This window comes from Rhincodon typus, chromosome 5, assembly GCF_021869965.1.
Source record: "Rhincodon typus isolate 14 chromosome 5, sRhiTyp1.1, whole genome shotgun sequence".
NCBI lineage: Eukaryota > Metazoa > Chordata > Chondrichthyes > Orectolobiformes > Rhincodontidae > Rhincodon > Rhincodon typus.
Window position 1 is genome coordinate 1,324,701 of NC_063336.1, and position 19,898 is coordinate 1,344,598.

At 45.2% G+C, this 19,898-nt stretch overlaps 1 protein-coding gene across 1 annotated transcript in view; it reads right to left on the reverse strand.

Moving 5' to 3' along the window:
* LOC125483089 (dynein axonemal heavy chain 6-like) overlaps window positions 1–19,898 on the reverse strand; it is a 343,417-nt gene that overhangs the window by 85,673 nt on the left and 237,846 nt on the right. The window contains 3 exon segments of the mRNA XM_048596614.1: window positions 12,719–12,846; window positions 15,731–15,810; window positions 16,651–16,783. Of these exon segments, the coding sequence (XP_048452571.1) occupies window positions 12,719–12,846; window positions 15,731–15,810; window positions 16,651–16,783 (341 nt within the window).

The window sequence follows — 19,898 nt, forward strand, 5'->3', positions numbered from 1 at the left end:
CTGAGACCCAGAGTCACCCTGAATAATCCCTGAGACCCAGAGCCACAATCGGCAGGCCCTGAGACTCAGAGACACACTGGGCAGGCCCTGAGACCCACAGCCACACTGGTTGATTGAAGCTCACCACAGCCTCTTCCATTCCCCCCCCGGGGCAGGTCGCCTCCCACATTAGATGCTGATAAACTGACCAGTGTAGCTATTGGCAATGATTGAGGGAGCTGATCCTCAGATTCTGTCGCTCTTACAGATAAGGACAACCTTGCTTTGACTAGTTGTCTTGGAGGTGCAATGCTGTCTAAGGCTGCATTCACTGAAAGACCTAGTCCCAGCCTTTAAGCCTGTGTCTCAATTTCCCAGGCCCTGCTGATTGAATAGATTGTAGTTATCTTTGTATTGCATTAACACAGGCATGCTTTGCTTTTGGTGCCAACAAACCAGGAAGATTTATTTCATATAAAGCAGTCATTGAATCACACATTGCTTTCATGGGATGTTAGTGACAATTTCACAGCTCAGGAAGTGCTAATTAATTGAAGTGAAAATGGAAAGTAAAGGGATTGTGGTTAATTGTCACTTAACAGCAAGAAAAATCTCATTTTTTCTGTAGAAGGGTCTAGGCCTGAAACGTCAGCCTTCCTGCTCCTCTGATGCTGCTTGGCCTGCTGTGTTCATCCAGCTCTGCACCTTGTTATCTCAGAAAAATCTTGTGCTGGTTTTCACACCAGGTTACATTATAGGACAGATTTTACAGAAAAAGAAAATCTTGCATTTACATAGAGCTGTAAACAATCTCAGGGTATCACAAAGACCGTTACAGCCAAACATGTCACAATGTTAAACTATAGAGAGGGGCATCAATAAAACTGCATAGCAAGCTCCCACAATTATCAGAGAGATAAGAAACAGAAAATCCCAGGAAATGATACTAGCCTGCAAGAAATGCCTGAGGAGCAGATTGTTAGCACCTGGGACAGTGCAGCACTCCCTCAGCACTGACCCTCCGACAGTGTGGCACTCCCTCAGCACTGACCCTCCAACAGTGTGGCACTCCCTCAGCACTGACCCTCCTACAGTGCGGTGCTCCCTCAGCATTGACCCTCCGACAGTGCGGTGCTCCCTCAGTACTGACCCTCCGACAGTGCGGCACTCCCTCAGTACTGACCCTCTGACAGTGCGGCACCCCCTCAGTACTGACCTTCCGACATTGCAGCACTCCCTCAGTACTGACCCTCCGACAGTGCGGTGCTCCCTCAATACTGACCCTCCTACAGTGCGGTGCTCCCTCAGTACTGACCCTCCAAAAGTGCGGCACTCCCTCAGTACTCACCTTCCGACAGTGCGGCGCTCCCTCAGTACTGACCCTCCGACAGTGCGGCACTCCCTCAGCATTGACCTTCCGACAGTGCGGCACTCCCTCAGTACTGACCCTCTGACAGTGCAGCACCCCCTCAGTACTGACCTTCCGACATTGCAGCACTCCCTCAATACTGACCCTCCGACAGTGCGGCACTCCCTCAGTACTGACCCTCCGACAGTGCAGTGCTCCCTCAGCACTGACCCTCCGACAGTGCGGCACTCCCTCAGGACTGACCCTCCAACAGTGCGGCGCTCCCTCAGCACTGACCCTCCGACAGTGCGGCACTCCCTCAGGACTGACCCTCCGACAGTGCGGCACTCCCTCAGGACTGACCCTCCGACAGTGCGGCACTCCCTCAGTACTGAGTTTTAATCATGCAGTAGCACCTGCACTGATACGTCACTTCAATTTCTTGCTGAAAACCTGTGTATGTCGATTGGAACCAGCAGCTTCCCATGCAAAAATGACTGTGTTATTGATGACTTGAACCTAATTATTTCATCTCACAATTTCTTACGGTTACAATGCACAATGTATCAGACAGCTGCAGTAACAGTGATGATTGATTGACTTTAGTAAAGATGCAGGATGGAAGTGAATGTTGATGCTGGTGTGGACCAATCAGTCATATTCCTCCCGTGTTGTGACTTGCCTCAGTGAGGAGCACAGTGAAAATGAAACCCCACTATTCCCACAGTGGTAACAACACCTCATTTCCCAATGTCTCTTTCTTTTATTCTTTTAGAACAAAAGAACTAAAGAGAAGTACAGCACAGGAACCGGCCCTTCAGCCCTCCAAGCTTGTGCCAATCATCATGCCCTGACTAAACTAAAAAACAAACCTTCTGCCCCTATTCGATCCATATCCCTCTATTCCCTCCCTATTCACGTAACCATCCAGCTGCCTCTTAAATGTCACCAACGTGCCTGCTTCCACTACCTCCTCTGGTAGTGCATTCCAAGCTCCTACCACTCTCTCTGTGTGAAAATCTTTCCTCGCACATCTCCCTTAAACTTTCGCCTTATTACCTTGAACCTGCGCCCCCTTGTAAATGAAACTTCAACCCTGGGGAAAAGCCTCTGACTGTCCACCTTATCTAGGACTCTCATAATTTTGTAGCCCTCTATCACGTCTCCTCTCAGCCGCCGTCTCTCCAGTGAAAACAATCCTAGTCTTTTTAATCTTTCCTCGAGACCCGGCAACATCCTGGTGAACCTTCTCTGCACTCTCTCCAAAGCTTTCATGTCCTTTTGGTAAATGTGGTGACCAAAACTGCACACAATACTCTAAATGCGGCCTAACAAGGGTTTTATAGCTGCAACATGGTTTTGCCAACTTTTGTAGTCCATGCCCTGGGCGATGAAAGTAAGCGTGCCATATGCCTTCTTAATCACCTCGGCCACCTGTGTTGCCACTTTTAGGGAACTGTGGACCTGCACACCCAGACCCATCTGTATGTTAATGTTCCTAAGGGTTCTGCCAACTTACAGTATAATTCACACCTAAATTTGATCCTCCAAAATGCATCACCTTGCATTTGTTTGGATTAAACTTCATCTGCCATTTCTGTGCCCAAGTCACCAATCTATCTATATCCTGTTGTATCCTTTCACAATAGGTTGACAAAAAGCACAGTTCAAGCTTCTATACTGAACAAGATATACGTTTAATAAAAATAAATAGATTCCAGCTGCAGATAAACAATTATGAGCTGTCGATACAGGACTCTGCAAGGTAATGCTCTAACCATCTCATAACTCTGGTCACAGGGACATTCTCCTCCAGCTAGTTTCCCTCATTTGCATGAGGTATAGGGTGACTTGTTCCCATTTATAAAGGTTCTTGCCTTATCAATTAAAAAGCACAGTTTACAGCAAGTAGAAAAGTGAAATAAACTGTGTTTTCAGGCTTGAGACAACACAGTGTGGAGCAGGAGGAACACAGGCAGCATCAGAGGAGCAGGAAAGTTGGTGTTTCGGGTCAGGATCTTTCTTCAGAAATGGGGGAGGGAGGAGAGAGCTCTGAAATAAAGAGAGAGAGAGGAGGGGTGGGGCTGGGGAAGGTAGGTGGGATGGTGATAGGTGAGTACAGGTAGGCAGTGGTGGGGATTGGTCAGTGAGGTGGGAGGAGCGGATAGGTGGGAGAGAAGATGGACACGTTGTGTCAGGTCAAGGAGGCGGGGATGGGAGGAAGGGTTGGACATGGGACAAGTCTGGGGGAGGGGAGATTTTAAAACTGGTGAATTCCATGTTTAGGCCATTGGGCTGTAGGTTCCCGAGGCAGAATATGAGGTGCTGCTCCTCCATTTTGTGGGTGGCATCATCATGACACTGGAGGAGGCCCAGGATGGACATGTCACCCAGGGAGTGGGGTGGCAGGGGTGGTGGGGCGGTGCCGGAGTTAAGATGGTTTGTGACTGGAAGGTGTTGTCGTTTGTCATGAACAGAGTGCAGATGGTCTAAGAAAACGGTCCCCAAACCTCACTGACGTAGAGGAGGCCACATCGGGAGCAGCAGATGCAGTAGACCAAGTTGGCGGATGTGCAGGTGAACCTCTGTCTGATGTAGAAGGTTTGTTTTGGGCCTTGAATAGAGGTGAGGTGGGGAGGGGTAGGGGCAGGTGTAGCACTTCCTGCGGTTGCAGGAAAAGGTGTCGGGGGTGGTGGTGTTAGTGGGGAGTGTGGAGCGGACAAGGGAGTTGCAGAGAGAGCGGTCCCTCCAGAAGGCAGATAGGGGTAGGGAGGGAAATATATCTTTGGTTATGGGGTCGGATTGTAAGTGGCGGAGAATGATACGTTGGATGTGGAGGTTAGTGGGGTGATATGTCAGAACGAGGGGGATTCTGTCTTTATTTTTGTTGGGGGGAGAGGATGTGAGGGCAGAAGTGCGGGAAATGCAAGAGATGCAGTTGAGGGCATTTTTGATCACCGGAGGGAGGATGTTACGGTCCTTGAAATAGGAGGATATTTGGGATGTGTGGGAGTGGAACACCCCATCTTGGGAGCAGATGTGGCAGATGAGTGCAGCTCCAACAACACTCAAGAAGCTTGACACCATCCAGGACAAAGCAGCCGCTTGATTGGCACCACATCCATAAGCATTCACTCCCCCCACCACCGATGCTCAGTAGCAGTGTTACATAATGTTTATAAGTTGCACTGCAGAAATTCAGCAAGGCTGCTTAGACAGTACCTTCCAAACCCATGACCACTGCCATCTTAAAGGACAAGGGCAGCAGATACATGGGCATACAACCACCTGCAAGTTCCCTTCAAATCCACTCACTGTCTTGCTTTGGAAATATATTGCCGTTCCTTCAATGTCGCTGAGTCAAAATCTTGGAATTCCCTCCATATCAGCATTGTGGATCAACATACAGCACTTGGACTGTTGCAGTTCAAGAAGGCAGCTCAACACCACATTCTCAAGGAGCAATAAGGGATGAGCAATATCCCCTGAATTAATAAATAATAATAGTTTTGAAACAACTGAAATTGTTTTTGTATGACTATTAGAGATGGCTATTAGAGATGTCAGGCAAAGGACAGTTGTGAGACCAGCCTGATTATAAAACTTGGGTGGGATCAATAAATACTAAAGAATAAGCAAGTTGACGTTATTCAGAAAAGGAGCGAGTGGCAAAAAAGTGCGTAATTATAGGCTGATTAGCCTAACATCTATTATTAGAAAAATGTTGGAATCATTTATTAAGGAAGTACTAACAGCACATTTGGAAAATCATAATCTAATTAAGCAGAGTCAGCATGGTTTCATGAAAGAGAAATCAAGTCTGACTAATTTACTAGAGTTTTTAAAGGAAGTCTCAACCAGAATGGATAGAGGTGAACCAGTAGATGTGTTGTATTTGGGCTTCCAGAAAGTGTTAGACAAGGTATCCCACAAAAGGGATACTCATAAGATAAGTCATAAGATAAGTGCCCACAGCATTGGAGACAGTGTATTGGTGTGGATAGAGAATTGGCTCATGGGCAGGAAACAGCGAGTAGGGATAAGGGGATCTTTGTCAGGTTAGTGATTGTAACCAGTGGGTTCTACAGGGGTCAGTGCTGGAACAGCAATGGTTTACAGTTTACATTAATGACTTGGAGGAAGGAAGTGAATGTGCTATAGCCAAATTTGCAGGCAGCGCATGAATAAGTGGAAAAGACATGGTGTGAGCAGGATACAAACAGTTTACAGAGAGATATTGATAGGTTAAGTAAATGGGCAAAAGGCTGGCAACTGGAGCATAACATAAATGTGTGAAATGAGAAAGTGAGAAGTTGTTCATTTTGGAAGGGAGAGCAAAAAGGCTGAGTATTATTTAAGTGGAGAAACACAGCAGAAAGCTACAACACAAAGGGACTTGTGGGGGACTTATACACGAAACACAGAAAGCTAGCACACAGATACGGCAGGTAAACAGGAAGGCTAATGGAATGTTGGCCCTTATTTCAAGGGGGTTGGAGTATAAGAGCAGGGAAACAGGTGCTGGTGAGACCATATCTGGAGTATTGTGAGCAACTGTGGTCCCCTTATTTAAGAAAATATACTATTTCATTGGGGACAGTTCAGAGAAGTTTCACTAGGATGATTCCTGGTATGGAGGGGCTGTCTAATGAGCAAAGGTTAAACAGGTTAGGTCTCTACTCACAGAACGAGAGCTGATCACATTGAAACATATCGGATTCTTAAGGGGCTTGACAGGGTAAATGCTGAAGGGATATTTCCCCTCATGGGAGAGTCTAGGATCAGAGGGCACAGTCTCAGAATAAAGGGGCACCAATTTAAGACTGAGATGAGGAGGAATTTCTTCTCTCTGAGGGTTGTGAACTCTTTGCCACAGAGAGCTGTGGGGACAGGGTCCATGTATATATTTGAGGTTGAGATAGATTCTTGATCAGTCCAGGATTCAACGGTTGTGGGGAATTCCTCTCATTTCTGAAGAAAGGTCTAGGCCCGAAACGTCAGCCTTCCTGCTCCTCTGATGCTGCTTGGCCTGCTGTGTTCATCCAGCTCTACACCTTGTTATCTTAGCCTGAATATTTTATCTGTATCTACATTCAGTACTCTAGGTGGCAGTGCAGTCCATTAGTTCAGTTTCAAAGGCGAGAAACTGCCACACTTGTGTCTTCTTCAGTTCATTAGAAAACAAAATATGCAAAGAAGTGGTTATTTAGAGTCATAGAGATATACAGCACGGAAACAGACCTTTCGGTCCAACTCGTCCATGCTGACTAGATATCTTAAATTAATCTAATCCCATTTGCCAGCATTTGGCCCATATCCCTCTAAATCCTTCCAAATCATATACCCATCCAGATGCCGTTTAAGTGTTGTCTTCCTCCTTTTTAAAGTGCTATTGTTTTGATCTTTCTCCCCCAAAGTTCCAAGATAATGCAATAGCTTATAATACAGTAATTACTGCTCCTAGAATTTGAGGATATTAGCTCCAACTCCACACCCTTCTGAAGACCAGACGTGCAGCATTCAAGTTGGGTGACTCGGACCAAAACAGAAAATCCAGATATGAATGTGACCTCCGGAAAGCCATCAGGGAGGCCAAGTGGCAGTACTGGACCAAGTTAGGGGCTTAGACCTACCAAACAGACTCCCGCCATCTATGACAAGGCCTAAACGACGTTACAGGATACAAAATGAAACAGTGTAAGATGGTGGACAGTGACACATCCCTCCCTGACACGCTCAATGCTTTCTATGCTTGGTTTGAACAGAATACCACCGGCACTGCGATGCCAGCCCCGAGAGGCCCGGACACACCTGTTCCTTCTGTCACCGCTTCAGAAGTCAGATCAGTCTTCCTGAGAGTCAACCTAAGGAAAGCGACAGGTCTGGACGGTGTCCCCAGCTGAGCACTCAGATCCTGTGTGGACCAACTGGCTGGGATATTCACCAACATCTTCAACCTCTCCCTCCTACAAACCGAGGTCCCCACCTGCTTCAAGAAGACCACCATCATCCCTGTACCCAAGAAAACACATGCAGTGTGCCTTAATGACTACCTCCCAATAGCTCTGACTTCAAATATCACAAAGTGTTTCAAAAGAGGCTGGACATGGCCCACGTCAACTCCAGTCTCCCAACTTGCCTCGATCTCCTACAATTTGCCTACCGACATAACAGATCCACAGAGGATGCCATATCCCTAGCCCTGCACCCATCCCTGGAACATCTGAACAACAAAGACACCTGCATCAGACTCCTGCTCATTGACTACAGCTCCGCCTTCAACATCATCATCCCCTCCAGACTGATCTCAAAACTGCGTGACCTTGGTCTTGGTTCCGTTCTCTGCAAGTGGATCTTCAGCTTTCTGACCATTAGGCCACAATCAATGAGGATAGGTAACTGTACCTCCTCCACAATAACACTCAATACTGGAGCACCCCCAAAGATGCATCCCTCAGCCCCCTACAGTACTCCCTGTACACCTACAACTGTGCTGTCAAATTCCAAATGAACACCATTTACAATATCGCTGATGACACCACCGTTGTGGGATGGATATCTAACAACGACGAGTCAAACTACAGAAGGGAGATAGAGGGCTTGGTGACACGGTGCAATGAAAACAATCTGTCTCTCAACGTTGACAAAACTAAAGAACTGATCATTAACTTTAGAAAGAAAGGAGAACACGCCCCCATCTACAACAACTGAACTGAGGCTGAGAGAGTGAACAGCATCAAGTTCCTTGGAGTGACGATAACCGACGACTTGTAGATGCGATAGTCAAGAAGGCACAACAACACCGCTTCTTCCTCAGGCAGCTCAGGAAATTTGACATGTCCATAAGCTCCCTCTTCTTACTTCTACAGATGCACCATTGAAAGCATACTGTCCGGGTGCATAATGGCCTGGTACGGCAACTGCTCTGCCCAGGACCGTAAGAAACTACAGAAGGTGGTGTGTATAGCCCAGACCATCACAGAAGCCAACCTTCCATCCATGGGCTCTATTTACATGGCTCACTGCCACAGAAAGGCTGCCAACATCATCAAAGACCCATCCCACCCCAGTAATGATCTCCTACACCCTCATCTGTCAGGCAGAAGATACAGAAACACACACGAGCAGGTTCAGGAACAGCTTCTCTATGGCCATTATCAGACTGTTGAATGGACTCTAGCCTCAAATAATGTAACCTATATGCCTCTAAGTCTTTTTGTTCTGTACATCCTTTGCATGCTGTGATCTGCCTATATCGCTCATAAACAAAGCTTTTCACTGTATTTCAGTACACGTGACAATAAAATCAATCAATCAATATCAAAAAGAAAATACTCAAAAAAGGAGCAGTTCTTACAGCCACAATTTTCCCATCCTCCATCTTGGGTTTTGTCTCATTAAAAACATTACACAAAGCTATCCTGAGCTTTTAATGTTCCCTTGTCCCCTCATTGTTTGGCACAGAGGATGCATCTGCCTCGAAACCTCAAGAAACTCAATTAGAACAGACTAAAGGTAATTCAACTCTTCACAGCTTCTGCTTCTGATACATAGTCACTGCCAGCTGCGTTTTCCGTTCTTTTAGTTCCTGCAATTTGCAGCATAACAAGCTGTCAAACAGCAACTGTGAGGTGTTAGTTTATGAAATCATTGATAGCCCAAGGCCCTTGAGAATTCACTGGCTAATTGCATGACTTAATCGGAGTTTGTGTCTCAAGCACATTTCTCACATCTACCTCTTGTTCTGTGTGCTGTCTAATTGCTGAATGTTGTGATTCCAGCTTGGTTCAAGCTTGTGTGTGTTTCTGACAGTGATTAGAATGCCTCAGTGTAGAATGTCAAGAGAAAGGGCCACAAAGAATTTTACTAAGTACCCATGTATGAAAATAAAACAGGTTTTTCTATACCACAATCTTTCAAGTTTATTTAATTGTAAGCATCAAACTGCCCTCTCTGTTCTCTAGCTTCCATTCCTGAATCCTTTGTGATAATTCTCATCTGCAGATGGAATGGGGAACATTGTCAGAAAACTCTGCAGATTGGAGCAAAGTTGAAAAAGGAATGATTGCTGCACATTGTTGCCATGCATCATTTTAAAATACTCCAATTTGAAGAGACAGTATTATGTAAGTTTGTCACCTCAGTCCACTGTACGCGATGCTGCCCATCACAGTTACTGCCACCATTGCCTTTAATTTTAACTAGAGGGCCAGGTTGGCACAGCGTTTCAGAGGAAAACACTTCGTGGTCTGAGGTTGTTGACTTGTTCGCCGAGCTGGTTTGTTCTTGTTCTGATGTTTCGTCACTATGCTAGGCAACATCATCACTTCAACAAGTCCACAGCAACCCTCCGAAGCGATGTCGTTCTACTCTGCTTGGAATTTATACTGTCTGGTCTGTTATGGTGAGTAGTGTCATTTCTGGTTTTGTTCTGTATGGGTTTGTACATGGTGTCCAATTCTGTATGTTTGTTAGAATAAATTCCAAGTGGAGTAGAACAACATCGCTTCATCGAAGGTTCCATTGATGATGTTACCCAGCATGGTGACGAAACTACTTCTTCACCCAGGGGTTGTGAATCTGTGGAATTCCCTGCCCAGTGAAGTGGTTGAAACTACCTCACTGAATGTTTTTAAGGCAAGGCTAGCTAAATTTTTGAACAGTAAAGGAATTAAGGGTTATGGTGAGTGGACGGGTAAGTGGAGCTGAGACTGAAAAAGATCAGCCATGATCTTATTGAATGGCGGGGCAGGCTCGAGGGGCCAGATGGCCTACTCCTGCTCCTAGTTCTTATGTTCTTATGTCCTATTATGAAACGTCTGAATGAGAACAAGCCAGCTCGGCAAGCAAGTCAACAATCTCATCCACAACCCGAGCTATAGATCTTTGCTAAAACCTTAAACTTCCTGGTCTACCTAGATGATTCTCTTGTAGTTAACAAGGTGTAGCTAATGCAATCCAGCAACTAATTACAAGTTGCAAAAATATGATAGACATTGTTCCAGACAGTTAGAGTAGTGCCTGAACGTTAGGTCTCAGTCTTTGTGCTCCTCCACTGTAATGCTCACAAGCCCACACAACATCATCAATGTGAATAGTACTTATGGCACTCCCCAGCATTAACCCTTTCAGACCCATTTACAACTGGCAGTAGCTTAATACTTGTATAATTCAGCCTCAGTTTTGAAGGTTAAATATCCTCAAATATTCTTCCATTTTTATGCCACTTACCAACAATTAAAAGTGGAGCCTGAAATGGATGGGTACACTCTGATTCCATGTTATGGATTAATGGAATAACAAGATGGGGAATCTGATCAGTGAAGGAATCAATGTTTATTGACATATTAACTTTACAGACTGCACAGTGATTCCTCAGCTCCCCATAGCATTCTAAACTGTATATAATTTCAGCATTGCCCAATATATTTAACAGTCAACTAAAGGGTACTTTGAAACTTTTGACAGATCAATAGTGATCTTGGGTTATACTAATCTCAGCATCTTTTTGCTCAACTTTAGGCAGTGATGGGCTCTGAAATTAGCCTCAGTACCCTCTGCCTTAAGAAAGGCAGCACAGTGGCTCAGCGGTTAGCACAGCTGCCTCATAGGGCCAGGGACCTGGGTTCGATTCCACCCTCAGGCAACTGTCTGTGTGGAGTTTGCACATTCGCCTGTGTCTGTGTGGGTTTCCTCTGGGTGCTCTGATTTTCTCCTGCCGTCCAAAGATGTGTGGGTTAGGTGAATTGACCATGCTAAATTGCTCATAGTGTGTACATTAGGTGGATTAGCCATGGGAAATGTAGTGATGTGGTGGTGGTGGTGGTGTGTCTGGGTGGGATGCTCTTCGGAGAGTTGCTGTGGACTTGTTGGGCTGAATGGCCTGTTTCCACACTGTAGGGATTCTATGATTCTAACTCAGCCTAGATCCCTGATCCCTGTCTGATACTGAGAAATGTCCACCCCATCCTGGGACCCCTGATCTCTGTCTGGTATTGAGATATGTTTATCTCAGCCAACATTAAATGGCCTGACAACACTTGGATCTGGGTTCTCACACATGAAGAATAGCAACTGAAGTTTGATCGAAAATGCATGTAGATGGGGATGATAACAACAATCAACAGAAGAAGGAAATATTTGTGCTAAAGAATTGTATATTGTATACTGTTTAGTTTGAAACTGGAAAGTGATTCTTTCAAGATGGTTAACTGGTGCCTCATCACTCAGTTATAATCACATCTAAATTTGTTCCATCTACTCAGAAAAGACTGAGCAAGCCGCATTTCTCTTTTCTTATTGTGAGCATCACTGGCTAGGCCACCATTTATTGCCCATCCTAATTGCCCCTTGAGGTGGGGAGCTGCTTTCCTGAACTGCTGCATTCCATTTGCTGAAGATAGTCCCTCAACGCCATGAAGGAGTAAGTTCCAGGAAATTAATCCAGTGATAGTGAAGAAACGACAATACATTTCCACGTCAGGATGGTGAGTGGCTGGGAGGGGAACTTGCAGGGGGTGGTGTTCCCATGTATCTGCTGCCCTTGTCCTTCTAGATGGAAGTGGTCATAGGTTTGGAAGGCACTGCCTAAGCAGCCTTTCTGAATTTCTGCATTGTATCTTGTAAATACTACACACTGAGCATCAGTGGTGGAAGGAGTGGATGTTTGTGGATGTGGTAGCCATCAAATGGGTGGTATCAATGTTCTCGAGTGTTGGTGGAGCTGCAAAAATCCAGGACAGTGGGAAGTATTCCATCACACTCCTGACTTGTACCTTGAAGATGTTGGACAGGCTTTGGGAAGTCAAACAAATTACTTGCTGCAGAGTCCTTAGTCCCTTGTAACCAATTATATGCCTGGGCCAGTTGAGTTTCTGTCATTGATAACCCCCAGGATGTTGATAGTGGGGGATTCAGCGATGGTAACACCATTGAATGTCAAATGTTGACAGTTAGCTTCTCTCTTGTTTGAGATGACCATAGCCTGGTTCATGTGTGGCACAAATGTTACTTGCCACTTTTCAGCCCAAGCCTGGATATTATTCTGATCTTGTTTCATTTGAACATGGACTGCTTCAGTATCTGAGGAGTCATGAATGGTGCTGAACATTGTGCAATCATCAGTGAACATCCCCACTTCTGACCTTATGATGGAGGTCATTGATGAAGCAGCTGAAGATGGTTGGGCCTACGACACTACCCTGAGGAACTCCTACAGAGATGTTCTGGAGCTGAGATGATTGACGTCCCACAACTACGACCATCTTCCTATGTGTCAGGTACGACTCCAACCACTGGAGAGTTTGCCCCCGATACCCATTGATTCCAGTTTTGCTCGGGCTCCTTGGTCGAATGCAGCCTTGATGTCAAGGGCTGTCACTCTCACCTCACCTCTGGAATTTTGCTCTTTGCAATATCCTTTGCAGTATCCAGTGCTTTCAATCTCTTCTTGATACCATCAATGCTTCCAAACTGCTGCAAAAGACTATGTTGGGTTAATTTCTGCAGGTAAGTGTAACCTTTACATGCACACAGCAATTGTCACTGTACAAAAGGGATCACTTGAGTGCGACTGGGCATGGGCTGGATATGCTTCCCTGTGTCCTCTTGGCCTTCACAGAACTAAGCATCCAAAATTACCAAGGCGTTACAAATACGGCAAGTATAGAGAGACTCTCTCCTCTCGGGAGTTGGCTGGAAACTACAGGTCATAGCTTTCAATTACTTGTCAAAATGTTGAAGGGGAAATGAAGCGAGTGTTATCACACAGATCTGTTTTAATGTGGAGCGCACTACCTACAAGGATAGAGAAAGCAGGTTCTATGGGAACCATCAAAGAAATGTATTTAAAGAAAACTAATTTGCATGGAGAACAGCCACCAGACAGTAGCTGTTAAGAAAGTAGAACCAGTCCCATTCCTGGTTTATCAAAAGGCTGAAATCCCTCAGTTCATCAGTGAAGGGAGGGCTGAGTCTAATCAAAGATGTTTTAAAATATATGTAAAAAAGCAACATATATGACAGAGGCAGCAGTGCAATCAGATGTAATGTTGATGACCAGTGAAATCCAGATGAATCCAGGGATTTGAAGCCAAATTCAAGGAAAGATCCAGAATGAAGAACAATACAGATCATGGACAGACCTTTCGGCCCTCCTAGGCTGCACTGACACAGTTTGCGCTTCCATATTAAAACTGTCTTCACTTACAGGATCAGTATCTCTCTATTCCCTTCCTATTTATGTATTCATCCAACTGCTTCTTGAATGTTGCTATTGGGTCTGCTTCCACCACCTCCTCTGGCAGCACATTCCTGGCACTCACCCACTCTTTGTGTGAAGAATTTGCCTCACACATGTCTTTTAAACATTTCTCCCCGCCAGGCACCTTGAACCTGTGTTCCATAGTAATTGGCCCTTCCACCCTGAGAAAATGCTTCATACCTTCCATTCACAACAATTTCTAGGTAATGACCTTCTCCAACAGAAAAGAATTTAGCCATCTCCCCTTGGCTGCACTATCATTGCTGAATCAACATCCTGGGGGTTACTGTGAGAGACACGAAACTGCAGCAGCCATTTAAACACTGTGGTTGCAAGAGCATGGCAAGGATGTGGGACAGAATGTACATATTCTGCCCTGGGCAGCAATTTCCACATCCCCCAAAGGATATGCTAGAACCGTAGTTAGCCCCCAGCTCAGAGTACTATTCTATTCACCACATTGGAGGAAGGATACAATTACAACAGAGAGGAGACAAAGGAGAGTTTTGAGGATATTTAGCACATTTTAGCAATGAGGAAAGATTGCTCAGACTGCGTTTGATATTTTTGGAACAGAGGAGGCCAGGAGGAGATTTACTTGAGGTGTATAAAATTATAAAAGGGATAGATAGATGGATAGAATGGGCGTACAGGTCAATAAGCAAAGGAAATAAATTTAAACTATTTTGCAAAATCATTAAAGAGGGCTTTGAGATTTTGAGGAGGTAGGAATCTGGAATGTGGAGTAAAAGGGTGCAGGGACAGAAACTCTGATCACATTAAGAAAAACCCTGGATATGGAGAACACAATGAAGGAGCAAATTACTGCAGATGCTGGAATCTGCACTGAAAACAAAAAATGCTGGAAACACTGTGAGTAAAGCAGCACCTGTGGAGAGAGATAACATGGTGTAGAGCCGGATGAACACAGCAGGCCAAGCAGCATCAGAGGAGCGGGAAAGCTGACATTTCGGGCCTACCTCTACACCTTATTATCTCAGATTCTCCAGCATCTGCAGTTCCTACTATCTCTGTGGAGAGAGAGCAAGCTTATGTTTTGTGTCTAAATGACTCTTCATCAAATCTGGCAGCATATGTGAAGGAAAAAACAGAGTTAATGTTTCGGGTCCGGTGACTCTTCCTCAGAGCTGAGGAAGGCATTCTAAGGAAGGGTCACCGGTCCCGAAATGTTAACTCTGTTTTTTTCTTCACAGATGCTGCCAGACCTGCTGAGCTTTTCCAGCAACTTCTGTTTTTGTTCCTGATTTACAGCATCTGCAGTTCTTTCAATTTTTATTGTCTCTTCATCAGAGTGGATATGGAGAACATACAGAGTTACAGACCAAGAGTTTCTTTTGTCCCTCCAAACCCCCAGCCCCATTGCCTTCTCTCCAGCAGCTGACTGAATGATTGCTCACTTTTCTAGTCTTCCCACAAACATCAGAAACTCCATCGGTAAATTCTGGTAAACCTCCTGAACTGCGTCACTGTTAGGTTCTCTCTGCAAGTGCAAAAACTGCTTCAGAAATGAACCATTTGGAATGATTGAGACAACAAGGTGCAGGGCTGGATGAACACAGCAGGCCAAGCAGCAGCTAGCCTTTCTGCTGCTATGATGCTGCTTGGCCTGCTGTGTTCATCCAGCCCTGGACCTTGTTGTCTCGGATTCTCCAGCATCTGCAGTTCCTACTATCTCTGATTCATTTGGAATGATTGACTGAAAGCATGGAACTGTTGCCACTTTACAATGCAAATAAGAAGCACTGATTAAGATTTAAGTAGCTTCATATGTTTCCTGGTGAATCAGGTATTGTGGCTGCACTGAAGCATTCTGCTTCTAAAATAGGATTCCAGATTATTCTTTCAGGTAACATTCACAGCCTGTTGACAAGTCCTCGTTGTGATTACAGAAAACAAAGCACTTGACAAGTTCAAAAAATGTGAAGCAATTCATTTCACCTCATGACCAGAGGGCATGTTGAGAGTGGAGGCGGGAGAGAGTGAATCAGACAAGCTAATGGGTAACATTTGGAAAATGACAGCAGCTACACACAACACAAATCATGTACTCCTAGGATTGGTGAGCGGCCTGCCACACCCATCGTCATTCTCTCCCTTGTTTCTATGGTGATGTGCCATACCTCCATCAATGCAGACCGATCCAGGCTCTGTCTCTCTGCTGAAGCCTTCAGTCAGATGGCTGATGCCTACTACCAGGCTGCTAAACGGAGGAAACAAACAAATACACATTTGTTCCACTTCCCCAGAAAAAATTCAACAAACAAATCATATTTACATATCATCATTTACAACTTCAGGTAAACTGACGGCAACACTCCCTCAGTACTGACCCTCCGACAGTGCGGCACTCCCTCAGCACTGACCCTCCGACAGTACTCACTCCCTCAGTACTGACCCTCCGACAGTGCGGCATTCCCTCAGCACTGACCCTCCGACAGTGCGGCACTCCCTCAGCACTGACCCTCTGAGAGTGCGGCGCTCCCTCAGTACTGACCCTCCGACAGTCTGACATTTGGCTAAAAATCCTACACCATTTAAATGCTTCCTTCAGGAGATATATGCACAAGGTGTGAGGAAGTGGCACACTGTCGGTGCTGAAGGAGCGCCGCACTGTCGGAGGGTCAGTACTGAGGGAACGCTGCACTGTCGGAGGGTCAGTACTGAGGGAGTGCCACACTGTCAGAGGGTCAGTACTAAGGGAGTGCTGCACTGTCGGAGGGTCATTACTGAGGGAGTGCTGCACTGTCAGAGGGTCAGCACTGAAGGTGTGCTGCACTGTCGGAGGGTCAGTACTGAGGGAATGCTGCACTGTCAGAGCTGACATCGCGCAGATGAGATATTAAGCCTGCTACCTGATCCAGCGCCGCTTAGAGGGCCACAGGGAGCAGAGAAATCATTCACCATAGCCACGTGACCTGTGCTATCAAGATCGTATGATTAATTTGAATCATTCAAATGGCTAGACGAGGAAAGCATGGATGAAGCAGTCACCACACTCCCTCATTATTAACCACAGTATTGGTGATCAATGCTTGCTCACCTCTCATGCTTCATCTCATTGTAAAGGAAAATGTTTCCAAGGATGGTCCTTTTTTGGATCAATGAACCTTTGGGTTTCTGAAGCTTTGAAAGCATTTCCTCAATCAGAGTAGATTTCCCAACACCAGATTCACCTGCACAAAGTAAAAACAATCAAAATTAAGGCTTAAAATCCCAACAAGGTTCAAACACATATTTTTCTGGAATGAGCTGGGTACCTGATGCTGAGCCTCCGTTATCCCAGTTGGAAATATCCTTTCACTTTGGGAAGAAGTGGATTCCCTGCCATAGGGGTGTCGATGAGGAAAAGAGCCACTGGCTTTGGTTTTAACCAGCAGAATGGCCTTTTCATTTCGACCTGAAATGGTTCGATGATTATTATACTAGTGAGTTCATGGGGGAAGTGGGATAATGTGTGTTCTGGAATAGATACTGGAAGATGATGCCTGCAATTGAAGGTCGAGTGATCTGCTAAAATATCCTCTGATGACCTTTTCCAGCAGGTAATGAGAACTCTGTGATGGTACTTGACATCAAAGCAATCTGAGCCACACCCACCATGTCCAAGTCCAGGGTTTTGAGCATTACAAAGCCGTGCGGGGCACAGAAGGCTGCAGTTTGCAGGACACATGCTTTCCTGGTCAAGTGACTGTATCTGCATTTCTCTCTCCTTCTCCTGTTTATTTCTATTCGAGCTTTTGTTTCATTTTTAGCTGAATCAGAGCCAATTCTCATGGTGTTATATCAATTTCAGATTTCCGCCCTTTTAACTCTAAACGCTGGATAATCACCGAGATCCTGCTTTTCATTTCTATCTCTAACTTGTCCATTAACTCTTTCAGTGTAGCTTACTTCAATAAATCTACTGTCACATCTTCTACTCCTGGGAAAGTCTGAGCAACAGTCAAACCTGTGTCACATACTTTACAACAATTCTCTTGTTTCGGCACCCAGAATTGTCATGTATGTGTTTGTTTTAGATTTGCAGATTTAATTGAATAGATTTTTATCTTGCATAAGACTCAATTTTGTAACAGAAACACAAAAACATAGAAAATAGGAGCAGGAGTAGGCCATTCAGCCCTTCAGGCCTGCTCCACCATTCAATATGATCATGGTTGATCATCCAGCTCAGTATCCTGTTCCCACCTTCTCCCCATACCCTTTGATATGGAACTATAAACCGGTGAGTCTGACACAGTAATGGGCAAGTTGTTGGAGGGGATTTACATGAGGGACACGATTTACATGTATTTGGAAAGGCAAGGACTGATTGGGATAGTCAACATGGCTTTGTGGGTGGGAAATTGTGTCTCACTAACTTGATTGAATATTTTGAAGAGATATCAAAGAAGATTGATGAGGGCAGAGTGGCAGATACTGTCTATGTGGACTTTGTCAAGGTGTCCGACAAGGTTCTGCACAGTAGACTGATCAGCAAAGTTGGATTACATGGAATTTAGGGAGTGCTAGCTGTTTGGATATAAAATTGGCTTGGAGGTAGAAAACAGAGGGCAGTGGTAGAGGGTTGTTTTTCAGTCTGGAGGGCTGTGACCAGCGGTATGCCACAAGGATCGGTGCTGGGTCCACTACTTTTGTCATTTATATAAATGATTTGGATGCTAATAAATGAGGAAGGGTTAGTAAGTTTGTGGATGACACCAAAATTGGCAGTGTAGTGGACAGCGAAGAAGGCTATCTCAGAGTACAACGGGACCTTTTAAGTGGCAGACAGAGTTTAATTTAAATAAATGTGAGGTATTGCATTTTGTTAAGGCAAACCAGGACAGGTCTTATACAGTTAATGGCAGGGCCCTGGGGAGTGTTGCTGAACAAAGAGACCTAGGGGTACAGGTGCATAGTTCCTTGAAAGTGGAGTCGCAGGTTGACAGGGCGGTGAAGAAGGCATTTAGCACGCTTGCCTTTATTACTCAGTACATTGAGTATTGGAGTTGGGCGGTCATGTTGCAGCTGTACAGGACATTGGTGAGGCCAATTTGAGAATACTGCGTTCTGAATAACTCCACAAAGGCCTGGATCCCATCACCAAGTCACACTTTTTTACATGTTCATTGTACATGACACTGACCCAGCTAGCTCAGAGCTGGGTCCTAGAGTGAACAGAACCTCTGACACTCCTGTTTATATCCATCACCCAGGGCTCCCTGACTAGACCAGGTTAACAGTCCCAATCAGGGAACTCAGATTCTATGGAAAAGCTCAGCAGGTCTGGCAGCACCTGTGAAGGAAAAAAAACAGAGTTAACGTTTCAGGTCCAGTGACCCTTCCTTTCTGTTTTTTCCTTCACAGATGCTGTCAGACCTGCTGAACTTTTCCAGCAACTTTGTTTTTGTTCCTGATTTACAGCATCTGCAGTTCTTTCGGTTTTTAACTCATATTCTATGATGTCCACCTGGCTGATCTCGTTTCAATCACTACATGTGCAATCCTGGTCTCCCGGCTGTAGGAAAGATGCTGTTAAACTTGAAAGTGTTCAGAAAAGATTTATAACAATGTTGCCAGGGTTGGAGGGTTTGAGATATTGGGAGAGGCTGAATAGGCTGGGGCTATTTTCCCTGGAGTGTCAGAGGCTGAGGGGTGACCTTATAGACGTTTATAAAATCATGAGGGGCATGGACAGAGTGATTTAGCCAAGGTCATTTTCCAAGGGTAGGGGAGTCCAAAACTAGAGGGGCATAGGTTTACGGTGAAAGGGGCAAAATTTAAAAGCAACCTAAGGGGTAACTTTTTCATGCAGAGGGTGATGCGTGTATGGAATGAGTTGCCAGAGGAAGTGGTGGAGGTGGGTATAATTGCAACATATAAAAGGCGTCTGGATGGGTACATGAATAGGAATGATTCAGAGGGACGTGGGCCAAATGCTGGCAAATGGGACTAAATCAGTTTAGGATATTTGGTCAGCACAGACAAGTTGGACTGAAGGGTCAGCTTCGCTATACAGTTCTATGACTCTATCACTCTGTAACTATATCCGTCTCTTTCTTGAAAATATTTCTGTGGCAGAGGGTTCCACAGACTCATTACTCATTATCTCAGTCCTAAATGGCCTACTCCATATCCTTTGACTACGACTACAGGTTCTGGATTCCCTAGTCACCATAAACATCCTTCCTACATTGACCCTGTGTAATCTAGTTAGGATTTTATAGGTTTCTTTGAGATACTTCTAATTCCCTCATTCTTCTAAACTCCAGTGCCAATCTGAGACAACAAGGTGCAGGGCTGGAT